Raw genomic sequence first — 19,636 nt, 5'->3', positions numbered from 1 at the left:
AATTTCCTGAGAATGTACTCTGTTTCTCCATTGTCAGAAAAGATGTAATATTTGTCTTCATAACATTGAATAAACTTGTGGGTAGTTTGTTGTTAGATGAGGACAGGAACAGGTTTGGCTTTAATATGCCAATATAGGACCAATCAGCCTGCTGAAATTTACTGCCTAGGTGTTTGCAAGCATACACGGAACAGTACCCAAACAGATTTCCTTCTGGAGCCAAGAGGGGAAAAAGTTAGGTGGAAAGTAAACAAAAATTCCTTTTGGAAATTGCATTAGAACATCTTTGTGTTTGAAAATAGCGCCCCTGCAATTGTTTCATAGTTCTCTCCCTTTCACAAGATGTGTGTTGGAAACGGAGTGCATACATTTTAAAATAATGATTTTTTTCATTTAGCGGTAGAACAAATAGTTAAGTAGACAACCACTTAATTTGCACTGATGAACTTTCTTACTGCATAGTTTTTTTTCTGGGGCTTTCATCCGTGTTACATCTATTCAGCAGTTTAGCTCCTCCACTTGCAGATAAAAAGTGACCGTGAATGATAGTGCTAACCAGTTGAGAGGAGGGCTGAATGGACTGCAATAAAGACCCAAGTTAAGAGGAGCAACCAGAGCAACCCATCTAAATCCCATGATGTTCATGCGAGTGTCAACACGACTCCTCCCATGTGTAGTCAGCACTCTGTATGAATCAGAAGATGTGCCAAGAAAAGCTGCACCATTGTCTGTTAAGGTACTGTAACTTTAAACTTTGGCTTAAATTACATGGACTGTTAATTGGCAAAGGCTTGGTCCTGACATCAAATCTAAACAATGTTACATATTGTATGATTGATAGAAAGAGGAGCATGAAATTGATGAAGTCTCACTGTGGTACAGTAAAGTCTTGTTGTTTGTGCCTTCCTGGTTTGCGTTTTCACTTACTCACACTTTGTACTCTACACCGCTTCTCCCATCATGTGAGCAATGTTCAGTTATTCACAGTTTCTCCGTGTTGGGGCATCCTTTTTTTCTGCATCACGAATGGGCAGTTAGTTCCCACTTCGATCAGAGGGGCTGCCGATATGGAGGGCCCCCCTTTGGCTCTCCAGCCTTCCTGCCATCCTTAATTAGATGGTGAACCTCTCCCTGCCATTAATTGGCATGGCCCTTTGAAAATTTGGGGTGGGCATGTCAGGAACACGGCGTGCTGAGATGGGACCTTGAACTGAACTGGCGGGCAGTTTCCTGACTCAGAATTGAAAATCCTGGCCATAATCTCAGCATATTTTGAGTTTTCTGCAGTGATTGGGCGAGCGGTGTACCAATAGCATCAGCGAGAAGCTCAAACCAACTTGGTGGCTGGGCTGCATTAACATCGGCCACATTAACAAGAGGCTGCGAGTGCCTAAAAGACTCTTGAGGCAGCCCATCAGTTAGGAAGAGAGTGAATTCATCTGGCTGCTACATTGAGCTGATACACAGTAGAAACCAGGGTAGTGGTGCAAGGGTGGAGATAGTGGGTTGGAGTATTTTTTAATATATGTCCAGGCAAAATACCTAATTACCATTTGTGGTGACACCACTGTGATGAAATAATACTGAAATCCTTTGGGTCTTCTGTTTTTTCTCCAACCAAAAATATAATTTACCAAAAGATCTTTCATCAAAACTAATACCCGGTCCAATTTAAAATCGTCACTGATGTCTTGCTCAGAAGCTCCCCGTCTGTTGTATACAGGTACTGCACCACAATATTGCCCAAATCAATGCTGCCCTCGCATGGCTGGAACATATCTAATTGAGTCCTATTCAAAAGCATGTTCCCCATTCGCGATTTCGCCATTTGCAAAATTTTGTAGGAACGTAACCCCCGCGAATGCTGGGACCTTACTGTAATTACTACTTGTTCTTATGTTTAATGTAAACTAAACCAGTTTTTTGTTCATGGTCAAAACACGTCTCAATCACGTGGTTTTCATTTTGTAACATCATATCAAACACCACAATCTCGACAACCAGAAGACCACATTGTTTACAATACCCATGTTTTCACTTGAACTAAATAAACATCTGATTTTACTGCTTTTATAATCATCTTAAATGCACATAATACGCATAAAACGCAGTGACTTTGGAAAGCAGCCAGAGCAATAAAAGGTTTTTTTTTGGAATAAATTTTACTTGGTGGAGAAATGGGAAGTGTTTAGTCAAATTTTGCTGGCTCCTTTACTCACCTGCACTGCAACTGATGGTGCTCCTGTATTTTAAACATGGTGAACAACAGACATACACAGCAAACGCCCAGTAGCTGAAAGAGAAAAATAGGTTAACGATATGAGATGTAAACCCACCATCAAAATTAGCACTGGTTGGGCAGCAGAAGTAAGGCTGCTATCCCCTTGTTTTTTTTAAACCATGGTTCGACTGGACGCAGCCAGTAAATTTTACATGGCATTGTAGTAGCTATATTTTTCTCTCATACTAAGTTTTTTTTGCCATGCATTTTGACCCCAGAAAAACGTCAGAATTGTGATTGAAAGTATGTGATTGCCAATTGTCAGCTGTTACGAGTATTGATCGGTTATTTAGCCCAGATAATAATAAAATTTTACAACACTGGAGAAGGACACTCAACCCAGTGTGCCTCTGCTGATTATCCACTTAGTTCCATTCCCCTCCCCTCTAATATATGCCATTAATTTGTTTTTTTTTTAGATACTTGTCCACTCCCTTTTTGAAAGCTCATATGGATTATGGTTCCTGCTGACACATTCCATGTCCTAAATATCCTTGCCTAATAGTTAAAAGAAAGTCCTCCTCATGCCTCTCTCCTCTCTTGTGAATGAACAGTTCCACTCCACAGGAGATCTTGTTAGGAGCAGCAGGCTTTGCAGGATGAGGCTGGCACATTCTCATTGCTGGCTCATGGCCTACATGGTTGCTTGAGATTAAATTGTTGCTTGCATTTCCTGAGTGGACATGTGCTTGTTTGAGGTTGTGAGCTCAAGGAACACTATCATGTCAACAAAAGCGAAGCTGTTTTAAGCCCCAGGATGCAATAAAGAAAAAATGCAAAATATTTCATGTTTTGCCTCCCAATCATTGTAAGATTCTCCCCTTTGCACTGGAGATAGTGGAGCAACCAGAAGAGAAGCCCCTTAATAATGTGGACCTAAACAAAGAAGATAGGGGAGAATAGAGGTTAAGTATTTAGCTGTATTAAACTCAAGAGTGTCACAATTTGGTATTTGTTTGTGGCCACCCAATTTAGATTTGGGAGAGGACCACATATAAACTTGAACCTGTCCTCCTAATTTTCTGATGATAACAACTTTTGAGTGATTTGGGATATGTACCACTGATTAGGCAACTTCAGACCCATGAAATTAGAACAGGTCAAACCAGTAAATAATTATAAATAGAAATAGAATTAATTGTGTCTGGGTTCTGTGACCCAGATCTCCAAGGATGGACTCAGTAATTTGGTCACTCTTATGTGAGCTCCTTTCATAAAGCAACAGCTGATGGGTTTAACAGCATAAAGTAGATTTATAAATGGAGGAAGGACGTTTGAAGTGCTGATCAGTGCATAAGGACATCTCAGTTCAGAAAATTCACTGTAAAAACTGGGGTGAAAGAAATTATAAACTTGCATTTTTAGTGAGACTTCCATGATGTCAAGACACCTGAGTGCACGTCACAGCCAAAGAAATATTAAAGTGTTGTAATTTTGGGAGATTTGCAGGCATTTTACACACAGCAAGAGCCATAGACAGCAATGAGATAAATCAGTGTTCTTCGTTGCAAGGTTCGCGAGCCAGTGGTGGCTCCCATTGATGTTGAGGGTGGCTCCCTGACCACTGGTGTCCGCTCTGGCACCTCTAACCAAGGCCAGGAGAACAGAGTGCGGTGGAGTGGAGTGCCAGGGCCTTGGGGAGGAGAAGCTGGCTGCAAGGTCTGGGGCCCCAGGAAGGAGAGGCTGGCTGCGAGGTCCGTGCCCCCGGGAAGGAGAGGCTGGCTGCAAGATCCTGGAATGAGCCGCTGCGGAGCGGAGCCCCACGTTGTGGGATCCGGGGTGGGCGGGAAGAGGCTGACAGCTGAGTGTGTGTGTATGGGAGCGAGAGAGAGAGAGTTTGTGTGTGTTTGTGAGGTAGTGTGTGTGGGAGTGAGAGAACGAGGAGAGTGAGAGTGGGTGTGTGTGCGTGTGGCGGGGGGACTGAAAGAGTGTATGCATGTGGGAGAGAGAGAGTGTGTGTGTATAGGAGTGAAAGAGTGAATGTGTGTGTGTGAGACTGTGAGAGTGAGTGTCTGTGTGTGGGAGATCTGTTTGTATCCAGGAAACGAACCAGTTTGTATCCAGCAGACTGTCGGCCCATAAAGATAATTGAAATCTGTGCAAATGAAAAAAGGGCAGGTTTTATATCAGCGGAGCAATCTGCCAATTTATTAATGTTGAAAGTAAAAATTATGACCTTGGAGAGAGAATGCTTTTCTTTTTGGAGATATATATTGCCTCACTATCTAAGTACTTCACTGCTTACAGTCCTCTAGCAACACAAGATTGCTAATACAGTTGACACTGACTGTATCAGACAGTTACCTTGGAACTGTAAGAAATTGACATTTCTTCCAACATTTTTACTTATAATTATTCTGAAATTTTATCAGTATTGCAACTATTTCCTGCAAGAATAAGATTCCTTGCTGGAGTACAGTTCCACAGACATTAATCAGGTATTGAGCACTTTAGACTCTGTGGTAGTGCATAGTATGTGTCAGCTAACTATTCATCCAGAGTAGGTATCATGGCTAAGCCTGATCCTGTCCTCATTTGTTATCCATACAAGTACCACCAACACAGTTGCTAGATAGTGTCCAGGAGTGGGAACCAGGGCCTTCCTAGCTCAGGGACACTGAGGCTGCCCAACATCATCCTGCTGATAACAGCTAATTCAGTTCACTGCAAATCCAACAGAAATATACTGGTCCTTTCCACTCCCCCTTTGTCTTGTTAATCCTAAACTAAGAGAGCAGGGCAGCCAATTGATATTTAGGACTGAGTCCTACTGGTACCAGTGGAATGTACAGACACCACTTCATCTGACAAGAATAATGAGCTTCTAGCCTCAGGAAGACACCAAGATAATTGTGCCTGTGGTATAATTCAGCATTGTCCAATACATTAGCCACTAGCCACATGTGGGATGTTGCTAATTGTATTTCTGATTGTTCCTCTTTGGGCCTGTGATTTCAGTAATCATATGCATACATTGTGTGCATCTGAGCTTTAACTCTTTCATCATCTCTGTTTCATCACCCTCAATGATGTCCTGCATTATGAGCTTCAATTCTTCATTAATTCCTTGAATTCAATATTGTTAGAAAATTGACCATGAACTCCAGGCAAGATGGATCCAGATCCTATTGAATTATTTGTTAGCAGAATCCAAGCCAGTTGGTGAAGTCAAACCAAGGCACAGAGCTTTTCCTCACTGAGAGAGATTATTGACTTTATTCAGTCTCAACATTCCTCACACACCCAGTGTCCCAGCTGTCTCCTATTTATATGTGTTCAAAGTACTTAATTAAATAACACCCTTCACCTGTGTATCTTAACAATATAATTAATATACTATTAACATTATTCATTCAATAATTCAACCAAAAGCAAAAACATATCATACATGAATGAATAGGAAGTGGTTCTATGAGTTGAGCATGATTGAGTCCTTTGGAATTAATGTGTAGTATATGGATATGTTAATTTTCTGTACCAGTGGCTTCATTAATTGGATTCAACTTCAGCATGACTTTGGGCAATAATACTGCTTTCCTTTTCAGAAAGAGCAACAACCTTACTATGACCTATCTGTGAAAATTCGACGAGCAAAGAATATTGTTGGAGGAGATTTATGTAAGCAATTACATTTCGGCTTATCTGTATAAATATTTGTGACTCTGTTGATTCTTTCAGAAGTTGTGTACTAATTTTAATCAGACTAATTTATTTCTGTCATAGAAGCACTCTAGACTCCATCACTGATTGCTGATTCATTGCTTCCCATAATAGCTGGTGCTATTTAGACACATGTAAATTTGTTTATTTAATTGTTCTCGTTCTCCTCGATAGTTCTGTACTGGAGTCAATATCTGATGTGCCTGTAGATGCTCCAGCCTAGCAGCTCACCTTGCTTCAAAATATCCTGTAAAATGTGAGACAAGAGTAGCATTTTTATTTCAAACTGCATTTCTGAATAACCTGTAGTTGTTTAACATGTCAAATTGTAGTTAAGGATAAAGAGGGTCTTCTTTTTGAGAATGTCTGTATAACCCTGAATCTCTGCATTCAACCAATCTCTTTGTTTGGAATCGAACAATACTGGTCTGTTCTTTATGAGACCTTGGCAACCTGAGAAAGCTTGGCCACTATAATAGTATCCCCCTTAAACTAGAATAGCCTGTTCTTGTTGCACATAGAATTCCTTTCTTACCTCCATTATTTAATAAAACTAGTAAGCAACAAAAACTAACTACAATAAATGCTGTTTCTCGCATGCAGTGAATCCCCAGTTGAAAGTGCAAGTATTGTTTGAAGATATACAGGCCTGATATGTGTGTTATTTTCATTTCATGCAGCAAGTTTAATTTCCATCTCCTTAATCTGGTGTTAACAGATATGTTTCTTTTCCAGCTTGTTCAGAAGTAGATCCAACTCTGTCCCTTTCATTTCAACTCTGAGTGCTAAAAGGTAGAAATGAATATTAGTGAAGTTAGAAATCAGGTTGATTTCTACATGGCGCCCCAATCTCTTCCTCTTCACCAGTAAAATTCCCTCTATTGTGCCTTAACAGCTCCCATGTAAATAGGGTGTTTCTTAATGCATCAGTGTGATATTTCTATTCCTGACACAGTCCAACTGTGTCCAAATTCCTCTGATCATGAAACAGCCCCACCTGCAGCAGGACCTAGACAGTATCCAGGTTTAGGCTGCCAGTTGGAACATAACGCAAAGGTCAAGGAGTGATCATCTCCAGCAAGGAAAAGCTTAGCCATATCCCCTTGAACCTCAACCATCATTATCCCCCACCAGTGTCATCTTGGGATTACCATTGACCAGAAGCTCAACTGTACCATCCATATTAACATGGTGGCTATATTTATCAACAGTGAGCTTCTGACCCCTTATTCTCTTGATCAACAAGACGCCTACTTGCACCCTCCGGAACATCACCCACCTTCACCCCTACCCTAGCTCACTTGGAGCTGAAATCCTCTTCATACCTTTGTTAACCTATAGATTTGACTATTCTAATGCTTCTCTGACAGGCCTGCAACCTGTCGAGGAACTATCATATTTTGCCTAATATTATTGTAGGATACTTTAAAGCAGGCTTATGTTTGTGTGTGTGTCTATGGTTCTGTATGTGTGGCTAATTTAATTGAACTAGAGGCAATTAGACTGCAAGATTAAATTATCAAAGAAGTTAGGTATAAAACCACTAAGTGGCAGCGGTTCATGGAGAAGGCCATATTAGATGTTATTAAGGCAACTTGGGTTGGACAATAAATTAAGCCTTGCTAGAATTAGTCACATCCTGAGAACAAATATAAAACAAATCTCCTTAATGCTCACCAGGTGCTGGCTTGAGTCTGCCCAGGAATCCTGTAGAGAGGAATCGTTCAGATTTTGGTACAGCATATTCTCAGGCATCGCTGATCAACTAGCTTTTGCTGTCCTTATGTGAAGTAATTTCTTGTGTATCTTTCTTCTCTCTGTTTCATTCCCCTCATCAGTCTGGCCTCTTCTATTTCTATAGTTTGAGAGTTCTATATTATTGGTGGCTCAAATTACCCATATCCAGATAGAGGGGCAAAACCCTAAATAATGCCGCTTTAATGTATAGCATGGAGAGTGTAGGGTGGAGGTAAAGCGAGTAGAGTGTAGTGGGGTTTGGTGTTGGGATCACTGCTGCTCTCAGTTTGCATCAATAATGCGATTCAGAACCTCAGTGCAAATGGGCCAGATTTGTAGATGGTACCAAAATAAACCTTCAGTCAAGCAGGAAATTTTTAGTGACACAGGCAAAATGGACCGAATGGCCTCCTGTACTGTCTGATTCTGTGAAATGCAATCAGTGATAAATAGCACCATTGTCCTATTAGCATGATGGTGCACTTCCATTTATGTATCTGTGGAAATGTTAAGTAGGTTATAACTTCTGGGCGACAAGACCTCCTTAAATGTGAGGTTCAAACAAAAGTCTTTTTTTTGAGGCATCAGAGTGATAAATGCAGGCTCTTGATATTTGTGATAGTTCTGAATTAACTTGTTTTAATGTGTAGAAATAGCAGAGACCAAGACTGCCTACCTTGTACACCATGCTGTAAGATCCTTTGACATAGCTTTTGATTGTTTCATGTTTATGACTGTTCACAGTAAGCTCAGCAGACTGTTATGTTTCTTTACATCTCCCAACGGCATCTGCAGTCGATTACAAAACGAAAATTGTTTCTAATAACACCAATCCTGAGTGGGATGAAACTTTCAATTTCAGGATACAGAGTATGGTGAAGGTAAGCCTGAGAAAAGAAGGCAATATGCTATGGTGTGGAACAGTCAGTGCCTATATCACAGATTATAATCTAAATGTTACACCCTGAACATATGTCCTGCAAATTAGGAAAGGGAGCTCCAGTTGTATTACCACATTCGAGACTGTGTACGGGGAACAGTGTTGTTGATTAAACTAATATTATTGTGGCATTTTTGGGGTTACTCAGAGATTATGCTTGGGGGAGGCGGTGGCATGGCATTGTCACTGGACTAGCAATCTAGAGACCAGGGTGATGCTCAGCGGACCCGGGTTTGAATCCCACCACGGCGAATGGTGGAATTGAATTCAAAAAATCTGGAATTAAAAGTCTAATGCTGACCCTGAAACCATTGTTGATTGTCGTAAAAACTCATCTGGTTCACTAATGCCCTTTAGGGATGGAAATCTGCCATCCTTAACTGGTCTGGCCTACATGTGACCCCAGAGCCTCAGGGATGTGGTTGACTCTTAACTGCCCTCTGAAATGGCCTAGCAAGCCACTCAGTTGTATCACAATCACTAGAAAGCCTATAAGGTATGAAACTGGACGGACCACCTGGCATTGACCTAGGCACCAGAAACGACAATGGCAAACTCAGTCCTGTCGACCCTGCAAAGTCCTCCGTACTAACATCTGGGGGCTTGTGCCAAAATTGGAAGAGCTGTCCCACAGATTAGCCAAGCAATGGCCTGACAGTCATACTCACGGAATCATACCTTCAGATAATGTCCCAGACACCACCATCCCCATCCTTGGGTATGTCCTGTTCCACCGATAGGACAGACCCAGCAGAGGTGGCGGCACAGTATACAATCGGGAGGGATTTGCCCTAGGAGACCTCAACATTGACTGTGGACTCCATGAAGTCTCATGGCATCAGGTCAAACATGGGCAAGGTAACCTGCTGATTACCATGTACCACCCTCCCTCAACTGATGAATCAGTACTCCTCCAAGTTGAACACCACTTGGAGGAAGCACTGAGGGTGGCAAGGGTGCAAAATGTACTCTGGATGGGGGACTTCAATATCCATCAACAAGACTGACTCAGTAGCACCACTACTGACTGAGCTGGCCAAGTCCTAAAGGACATAGTTGCTAGATTGGGCCTGTGGTAGGTGGTGAAGGAACCAACAAGAGAGAAGAACATGCTTGTACTCATCTTCAACAATTTTCCTGTCCCAGATGGATCTGCATTGGTAGATGTGAGCACCACACAGTCCTTGTGGAGACGAAGTCCCATCTTCACATTGAGGATACCCTCTATCGTGTTGTGTGGCACTACCACCTTGCTAAATGAGATAGATTTTGAACAGATCTACAACTCTAGGCTGGGCATCCATGAGGTGCTGTGAGCCATCAGCAGCAGAATTGTACTCAGCCACAATCTGTAACCTCATGGCCTAGCATATCACCTACTCTAACATTACCATCAATCTGGGGATCAATGAAGAATGCAAGAGGGCACGCCAGGAGCAACACCAGGCATACCTAAAAATGAGGTGTCAACCTGGTGAAGCTACAACACAGGACTACTTCCTGGCCAAACAGCATAAGCAGCAAGTGATAGACCAAGCTAAGCGATCCCACAACCAATGGATCAGATCTAAGCCCTGCAGTCCTGCCACATCCAATTGTGAATGGTTGTGGACCATTAAACAACTCACTGGAGGAGGAGGGTCCTCAAATATCCCCATCTTCAATGATAGGGAGCCCAGCAACCCAGTAAGATAAAGCTGAAGCATTTGCAACAATCATCACCCAGAAGCACTGAGTGGATGGTCCATCCCGACCTCCTCCGGAGGTCCCAGGCACCCGGATGCCAGTCTCCAGCCAATTCGATTCACTCTATGTAATATCAAGGAACGACTGATGGCACTGGATACTACAAAGGCTATGAGCCCTGACGATATTCTGGCAATAGTACTCAAGACTTGTGCTCCAGAACTTGCTGCGCCCCTAGCCAAACTGTTCCAGTACAGCTACAACACTGGCATCTATCCAGCAATGTGGAAAATTGCCCAGATATGTCTTGTACACAAAAAGCTGGACAGATCCAACCCAGCCAATTACTGCCCCATCAGTCTACTCTTGATCATCAGTAAAGTGATGAAACGGGCCATAGGGGGCTAGCAAGTGGCGCTTGCTTAGCAATGACCCACTCACTGACACTCAGTTTGGGTTCCACCAGGGTCATTCAGCTCCTGACCTCATTACAACCTTGGTTCAAACATGGACAAAGGAGCTGAACTCCCAAGGTGAGGTGACAGTGACTGCCCTTGACATTGAGGCAGCATTTCACTGAGTGTGTCTTCAGGGAGCCCTAGCAAAACTGAAGTCAGTTGGGAATCTGGGGGCAACGTCTCTGCATTTTGGAGTCATACCGAGCGCAAAGGAAGATGGTTGTGGTTGTTCGATGTCAATCATCTGAGTTCCAGGACATCACTGCAGGAGTTCCTTAGGGTAGTGCACTAGGCCCAGCCATCTTCAGCTGCTTCACTAATGACCTCCCTTCCATCATAGGGTCCAAAGTGGGGATGTTCAATTGTGATTGCACAATATTCAGCACCATTCATAATTCCTCAGATACTGAAGCAGACCATGTCTAACCCATGCAGAAAGACCTGGACAATATCCTGGCTTGGGCTGACAAGTGGCAAGTAACATTTGCGCCACACAAGTGTCAGGCAATGACCATCCCCACAAGAGAGAATCTAACCATTGCCCCTTGACATTGAATGGCGTTATCATCGCTGAATCCCTCATTATCAACATCATTGGGGTTACCATTGACCAGAAACTGAACTGGACTATCCATGTAAATACTGTGGCTACAAGAGCAGGTCAGAGGCTAGGAATCCTAGGGTGAGTAACTCACCTCTTGATCTCCCAAAGTCTGTCCATCATCTACAAGGTCAGGAGTGTGATTCCCTGAATGAGTGCATCTCCAACACTCAAGCAGCTCAACTGCATCCAGGACAAAGCACCCGCTTGAGTGATATCCCACGCATAAACATTCACTTCCTCCACCATCACTGTAGAGTGGCAGCAGTGTGTACCATCCACAAGTTGCACTGCAGGAACTCACCAAGTCTCCTCAGGCAGCATCTTCCTAACCCACAACTGCTACCATCTTGAAGGACAAAGGCAGCAGATACATGGGAACACCACCACCTGCAAGTTTCTCTCCAAGCCATACAGCATCCTGACTTGGAAATACATCGCCGTCCCTTCACTGTCGCTGGGTCAAAATCCTGGAACCCCTTCCCTAACAGCACTGTGGGTGTACCTACACCACATGGTCTGCAGGAGTTCAAGAAGGCAGCTCACCACCACCTTCTCAAGGGCAATTAGGGATGGGCAATAAATGCAGGCCTAGCCAGCGATGCCCACAGCCCATGAACAAATATAAAAAAAATTGTGTCACATTAGGTGGGGTGTAAAGAGTTCATATTATCCTCATATTATAAGTGGCATGCAGAGCCCATGCTGTGTTACTTTGGAGAGGGATGTAGAGCCCATATGAGGTCACATTGCAAGGAGTATACAGAGCCCATGTTGGGTCACATTTGGAGGGACATGCAGAGCCATATTGGATCATATTGAGAGAAGCATACAGAGCCCATATTGTATCACGTTAAGAGGAGTGTGTGCACTGCCCATACTGTGTCACACTGGGAGGTAAGTGCAAACTCCATTTTGTGTTATGTTAGACTGAGGTGTGCCGAGCCCATATTATGATATGTCGGAGATATGTGCGCAGAGCCCATATTGTGTTACATTGACAATGGGCGTGCAGAGCCCATATTGTGTTACGTTGGAGATGGGTGAGCAGATCCCATATTGTGTTATGTTGAGGAAGATATGCAGAGTCCATGCTGAATGCAAAGCTAATATTTTGTCATAATGGGGAAGGGTGTGCAGAGCTCTGTTAAGACATGTGCATCAGCCATATTGTGTCACATTGGGAGTGGTGGGAAAGATGTAGAGGAACAAATTTGCAAGGAATTTACAGAGAAGTGCAATTATACAATAGTTATAATCGGGGACTTTCTGGAATTTGGGGAATTATCCAAATATATATTAGGATAGTAGTAGTGTAAAGGGCAGAGAGGGGCAAGAGTTCCTAGAGTCTGTTCCAACAAGAAAGGAGGCACTGCTAGACCTGGTTCTTGGAAATGAGATGGACCAAGTGGATCAAGTGTTAGTAGGGGAACATTTAGGAGACAGTGATCATTGTGTCATAAAGTTTAGGTTGGCTATGAAAGAGGACAAGGAATAATCCAGAGTAAGAATAATTAACTGAGGGAAAGCCAACTTCAATGGGGTAACAATGGATCTGACCCAGATAAATTGGATTCAAAAATTGGCAGTAACTGAACAATGGACTACCTTTAAAGACGAGAAAGTTGGGGCACAGTCAAGGTATATTCCCATGAAAGAGAAAGATAGGGCAAACAAACCTAGAGCGCCTGGATGACAGAAAGATAGGGATTACGATGAAGAAGAAAAAGTGTGCTCATGACAGATGTCAGATTTATAATACAACAGAGAATCAGGCTGAATCTAGAAGGTTCAGAGGGGAATTGTTGAAGCAATAACAGAAGCAAAGACAGAATATGGGAAAAGACTGGCGGCCAACATAAAAGGGAATCCAAAAATCTACTAAAGGCATTTAAGTAGTAAAAGGAGGATCGGGGCCGATTAGGGACCAAAAAGGGGATTTACGCACAGAGGCAAAGAGCATGGCTAAGGTATTAAGTGAATATTTTGCATCTATCTTTACCAAGGAAAATGATGCTGCACATGGTGAAAGAGGATGTAATTCAGATACTTGAGGGGTTTAAAATAGATTGGAAACAGGTATTAGATAAGCTGTTGTCAGGAAACTATCATATTTTTCTTAATATTATTGTCGGATATTTTAAAGCAGGCTTATATTATATATATATGTGACTGCAAGGTTTCAATTATCAAATAAGTGAGGTGTACAACAGGCATTTGAAATGGAGGTCAGTAAAGCTAGGTGAAGTCTGAGCAGAGATGGTGTGAATGAAATTTGCATTTTTAGATAAATGGAGAAGTGTTTGATTTTCAAAGGGACATAGAAGATGTTTACAACTAGCAAGATAACCAAGGCAAAGTGATTACATTTATTTTTCCCAAAAGTACTGGCCATAATGATAACATGAAAGATTTTTATATTCTGGGAAAAGTGACTTCTAAAGACAAGTTGAAACAATGGGATTTACAGATCGAAAAGGGAGAAATTTATTTAAAAAGGATGGAAGGCTGTGTGAGGGGTGTCCGTGTGAGATCGTTAAAGGTGACTGTGTGAAACAGACTTGGGGGAAAAAGCCTCTGGCCACCCTGCAGAAGTTTGCTGTTCCAGTAACCAAAGTTGTGTTGAAAACCTTTAGAATCCCATTGTCCAGAGGGGTGCTTGCGGTAAAATTGCTGCATGACTTTATAAATTTGGAATCTATTTAGACTGTTGCCTTAAAGGGGGTATGTAGCTGGGAGTCTAGTTAAGTCGAAATTTTGGGAACTGTGTAACTGTAACCTTGTGTGTTTAAGTGTTTTCTTCTTTTGTTAGTAAGTGTTTTAATTTAATCTTTAATATCCCTAAGGTGGTAGTGGACTCATCACTTCTGACTTCAGTGCACCAGCCTTCTTGTAATAAATAAAAATTGCAAAATCATTGCGATAGCGTGGCCAAGTTTCCCTTGTGGATTTGGTCAGCCTGGCGAATACCACCTGCCATATCATAACACTGTCTGTATTTAAAGTTGATGAGGTATCAGGATCAGATGGAATATATCCAAGGATACCGAGGGAAGTGAGAATGGAAATTCCAGAGGCATTGGCCATAATTTCCCAGTCTACATCTTTGTTCAAAAAAGGGTGTAAAAATAAGTGCAGCAACTGCAGGCCAGTCAGTTTAACCTTAATGGTGGAGAAGCTTCTAGAAACAATAATTTGTGACAAAATCAATAGTCATTTGAGCAAATGTGGGTTAAATAAGGAATGTCAGGATGGCTTTGTGGAGGGCAAATTGTGTTTAACTAAATTGCTTGAGTTTTTTGATGAGCTAACAGAGAGGTTTGATGTTGATATGGTATACATGGAGTTCCAAAAAGGCATTTGATAAAGCACCACACAACAGGTATGTGAGCAAAATTAGAGCTAATGGAATAAAAGAGACAGTAACAACGTGGATGCGAAATTGGCTGACTAACATGAAACAGGGCAGTGGTTATTGGATGTTTTTTAGACTGGAGGATTTATAATTGAGTTGCCCAGGGATGGGTTTGAGGACCCTTTCTCTTCCTGGAAGACATTAATAACCTAGATTTGGTGTACAGAACACAATTTCAAAATTTCCAGACCATACAGAACTTAGAAGTATTATGAAATGGGGGGAGGAGGATAATGTAGAACGTCAAAAAGACCCAGACAGGTTGGTGGATTGAGTGGACAAGTGACAGATGAAATTTAATACAAAGTAGCATGAAGTGATTTAAAAACAAAAAACTACTGCGGATGCTGGAAATCCAAAACAAAAACAGAATTACATGGAAAAACTCAGCAGGTCTGGCAGCATCGGCGGAGAAGAAAAGAGTTGACGTTTGAGGACTCGAAACGTCAACTCTTTTCTTCTCCGCCGATGCTGCCAGACCTGCTGAGTTTTTCCAGGTAATGAAGTGATTTACTTTGGTTGGAAAATCTGAGAGAGAAAATATAAAATAAAGAGTATAATTCAAAAGGTGTTATTTGTGCATAAATGATTGAAGATGGCAGGACAGGCTGAGAGAGCTGTTAATAAAGCATTCAGCATCTTAGGATTTATTAATATGGACCTAGAGTACAAAAGCAAGGAAGTTAAGTTTATCTAGAATACTGGTTCAACCTCAAATAGAGTATTGCATCCAGTTCTGGGCTCTAGACTTAAGGAAGGATGTGAAGGCATATTAGAGAGTTCAGAAAAGATTCACAAGAACAGTTCCAGGAATAAGGAACTTCAGTTTCGTAGATATATTGGGGAAGTTGGGACTGTTTTCCTTTGCGAAGAGAAGGTCGAGAAGAGATTTGAAAGAGGTATTCTAAATCATGGGGGTTCTGGACAGAGCGGATAGGGAGAAACTGTTCCATTGGTGGAAGATTCAAGAACCAGAACCATTAGACACAATTTTGTCTAATTGACAAAAGAAACAGTGGAGACATGAAGGAAAACTTCTTCACACAGCGAGTGGTTAGGATTTGGAATGTGCTTTCTGAGAGTGTGGTGAAGGCAGGTTCAATCAAGACATCCAGGAAGGAATTGAATTATTATCTGAAAAGGAGGAATGTGCATGGCTACGGGGAGAAGGTGGGGAGTGGCACTAGGTGAGTGGCTGCTTTGAAGGGCTAACAGAGAGACAATGGGCTGAATGGCCTCCTGTTCTGTATTTATTCTGTCATTCTGGGTGTTTGCAGAGTCCATATGGTGTTACATTGGGAGAGATGTGTAGAGCCCATATTGTATCATACTGGGATGGATGTTCAGTACTCATATTGTCATGTTAGGAGAGTTAGCCAAAGCTCATATTTTGTCGTCATGTGGAATTGTGTGCAGAGGCCACGTTGTGTCAAACTGGGGCCGGGATTTTCGTGCCTGCCGCCATCGGGTGTGTTCGGTGGTGTGAGCAGACAATATGGCGCAATCGGTTTCATGATGGCATGAAACCACTTTGCAATCATCCGCTCAGCTCACTGAAGGCGGGCCGCGTTTCCCACTATTGGACGTCGGGAACCTTATTGTAATACATCAGCATATCATTAATACATCAGTATATCATACGGATCGTCCGCCCAGGTTGGTGGGAAAACATGCCAACGTGTTTCACAACAGCACATAAGCAACGTGCACTTGGCGGGCTACACTTCGCTTGGCACTGCAAGGTTTGTTTGCCTACCTTGCTTTGGTCAGCACTCGCAGCCATCAGCATCTGGCTTCACAGACAGCACCGCATCACTTTTAGGGGGGCTCGTGAGTAGGTCTTGACCTACCAGATCAGCCATATGTGGGGTGCTTTTCAATGGCTGCAGGGCAAGGTCTTGCTTGGGGAAGGGGGAGTAGTGGCCTCAGGCAAGGGAAGAGGCTGTAGTCAAGAGCCGTACTGGGGAAGGAGGGTATCCCAGGGTGTGTTTGGGGGCACATGTTGATCTGTGCAAATGGCCTCAAGATGGTGAGGGCTGAGGAGGCAAGTTCCGGAGGAAATGAGGCAAAGATGGACATGTGAGGGTGTGTGTGAGAATGGGTAGTGATGTTTCTTGAGCAGGCAGTGAGTGAGATGCCAATGAATGTGCGATGAGCCTGAGTGTGTATGTTTAGAGGGATGAGATAGTTGCCATACCCTGGCTGCATGGATGAGATCATTCATCCTCTATCTGCATTGGATGGCCAACCTCTTCTGTGCAGCATTGGCACTGACCACCGCTGCCACTGCCTGCCATGTTGGATTGGAGATGCCGCTGCCCGTCCCGTGGCCAGAGTGGGGGTAGAGGACACCATAGCGTCCAAATTTCATTCCAGTGACATCTCATTAAACCTGGGGCTACAGCCTTTTTGCCTTTTGTGGACATCTTGCCTGCAGTAGTCATGGACTGGAAGCACTGAAATGTGTGTGCGCAGCTGGATTTTAAATATGGCGCCTGGCGTGATGAAGCAGCGAGGTGATGGCGTGGCGGGCGAATGAGAGCCTGCCTGCCATGGAAATGGCGTGTTTTCCGGGAATGCACAAGTAATGCAGCAGGTTTGGGAGATACAGCGTGATACAGCAGCCAGCAGGTAAACATTGTTTTACCCACCTGCTATTGCTCTTAGTGCAAAGCTGGGATGATTCTGCCCTGGGAGGGGAGTGGCGAGCCCGTATTGGATCACACTGGGAGGTGTGTCCGCAGTGCATATTATATCACATTGGAAGGGAAGTTGCAGGGCTTATAAAGAACCTTACAACACATTCAGCTTTTTGAAAGAGTTATTTTGTTAGTTCCACAGCTGAAAAAGATGGAGCAGCTTAGATTATATGGAAATCAATATAAGGAGCACTGCATACGGATTTCCTTGTAGCACAGGGCGCAGTCCAGGGGCTACCCGCTGCATAATTATCTGATGCTATTGGTCCCTGAGCTGCTGAAGGGACATGCTGGTATTAACAGGATAGTTCTTTACTTTTAATTTTTTGAATAAATATGTTTTTTCTGTGTCTGTACTTGTTGCAGTATAAGTTAGCCCTTTACACTTAGTGATGGAGGTTGTCTCCGGTAATGTGTCACTCACCATTTTACAATTTGGCTTATTTGATGACAGTTAGCAGTTTCCCCGACAATTGAAGTCATTTGCCTGATGCTGTCCTCATGTTTAGCAGTGGCTCATTGTGATGCGTTTTCTGTTTGAGAGTTTTTTTTTGATCTATTTAGCATGTACTGGAGCTCTCCCTCTATGATACCAGTGTTAAAGGGACAAAACATCTGTCGACAGTGGCCATCGATATTGGAAAATTTGAACTTGGGCACGATATGAAGGCTTTCATAGACCTGAAGGTGAGGCATCCACTTTGCTGTGATAGAACCACTGGAAAAGCGTTCCCTCTCTATGCATATTAGTAGTGTGTGCCATGAACGTTTAGAGATGTACAACAGCGACCAACAAACAGAGATGGTGTTTGTAGAAGGGGAACATGCGGGGAAAATTTTTTCACACAGCGAGTGGTTAGGATTTGGAATGCGCTTTCACCAGAATGATCCCTGGGATGGCAGGATTGCCGTATGAGGAGAGATTGGATCAACTAGGCCTGTATTCACTGAAGTTTAGAAGAATGAGGGGGGATCTCATTGAAATGTATAAAATCCTGACAGGGCTGGTCAGACTGGATACAGGGATGATGTTTCCTCTGGCTGGGGGGTCCAGAACAAGGGGTCACAGTCTCAGGATATGGAGTAGACCATTTAGGACTGTGAAGAGGAGAAAATCCTTCACTCAGAGGGTGGTGAACCTGCGGAATTATTTACCACAGAGGGCTGTGGAGGCCAAGCCACTAAATATATTTAAGAAGGAAATAGATTTCTAGACTCCAAAGGTGTCAAGGGGTGTGGGGATAAAGCAGGAGTATGGCGTTGAGAGGATCAGCCATGATCTTATTGAATGGTGGAACAGGCTTGAAGGGCTGAATGACCTACTCCTGCTCCTATTTTCTGTTTCTATGAACCTTGCCAAATAGTTCACAGGACTGTAGCATGATGTAGGATTTGCCTATGTAACAGTAGCTATGCTTCAAAAGTAAGACTCTGAAATGTTCTGAGGACATGCAAGATCTGTATAAATGCTCATTCTTTCTCATGTGAGCGTTGTTTTGATAATCATAATGTGCTGGAACCCACTACAGATGCAGCAGTTGTCTTTCTTTGCCTGGTTGAGGCCAGTCATAATGCCATCGATCTGGGCTGATTTTAAACCAACGTTCAAGAGATAGAGGGCTCCATCCAGTCTTCCGTGCAATGATATTTTTCACGAAATATAAACTAAAATACAATGGATTGCTTTTAAGCTCAATGCAGGGTTGAACGGTAAAAATAATAAATGGAATCTCATTACATTTAACCTGTTCCTTCCAGAATGATGAGCAACTGGAAGTGGACTTTCGTTTGGAAAAATGGTGAGTATTGAAATTATGGGGTTCAGGGGGCTTGAGGATAATGCCTTTCATTTTTATCAACCATTTTTAAAACCATGTTTGTTTTCAAAGCGATTTTTCATAGATACCAATGTCAATCCATGTGAGATTTAAGAAGCAGCTGAATATTTTGAACAGTGTAGCCTAGGGACTGGCTGAAACCTGTGCACTAGTGGGTCTATGTTGCTGGCATCTATTCCTGTATGTTGGAGTAATTGCCCAGGTATGCCTTTTACACAAAAAAGCAAGACAAATCATACCAAACCAGTTAGCATCTTATCAACCTTCTTCCACTTATCAACAGAGCAATGAGAGGAGATCTCAACATTGTCATCAAGCGAC

At 42.8% G+C, this 19,636-nt stretch overlaps 1 protein-coding gene across 1 annotated transcript in view; it reads left to right on the top strand.

The window, feature by feature from the left end:
- The first annotated feature begins 637 nt into the window (after window positions 1-637).
- The window catches only part of LOC144693409 (cytosolic phospholipase A2 zeta-like), a 139,331-nt gene continuing 120,332 nt past the window's right edge, over window positions 638-19,636 (top strand). The window contains exons 1-5 of the mRNA XM_078563289.1: window positions 638-736; window positions 5,827-5,899; window positions 8,423-8,559; window positions 18,042-18,164; window positions 19,236-19,276. Of these exons, the coding sequence (XP_078419415.1) occupies window positions 638-736; window positions 5,827-5,899; window positions 8,423-8,559; window positions 18,042-18,164; window positions 19,236-19,276 (473 nt within the window). The remainder of the gene's footprint in view (window positions 737-5,826; window positions 5,900-8,422; window positions 8,560-18,041; window positions 18,165-19,235; window positions 19,277-19,636) is intronic.

The sequence above is a fragment of the Cetorhinus maximus genome, chromosome 18 (assembly GCF_964194155.1).
Source record: "Cetorhinus maximus chromosome 18, sCetMax3.hap1.1, whole genome shotgun sequence".
NCBI lineage: Eukaryota > Metazoa > Chordata > Chondrichthyes > Lamniformes > Cetorhinidae > Cetorhinus > Cetorhinus maximus.
The sequence above is the reverse complement of the archived record's forward strand: the minus strand, read 5'-3'. Positions and strand labels throughout refer to the sequence as shown.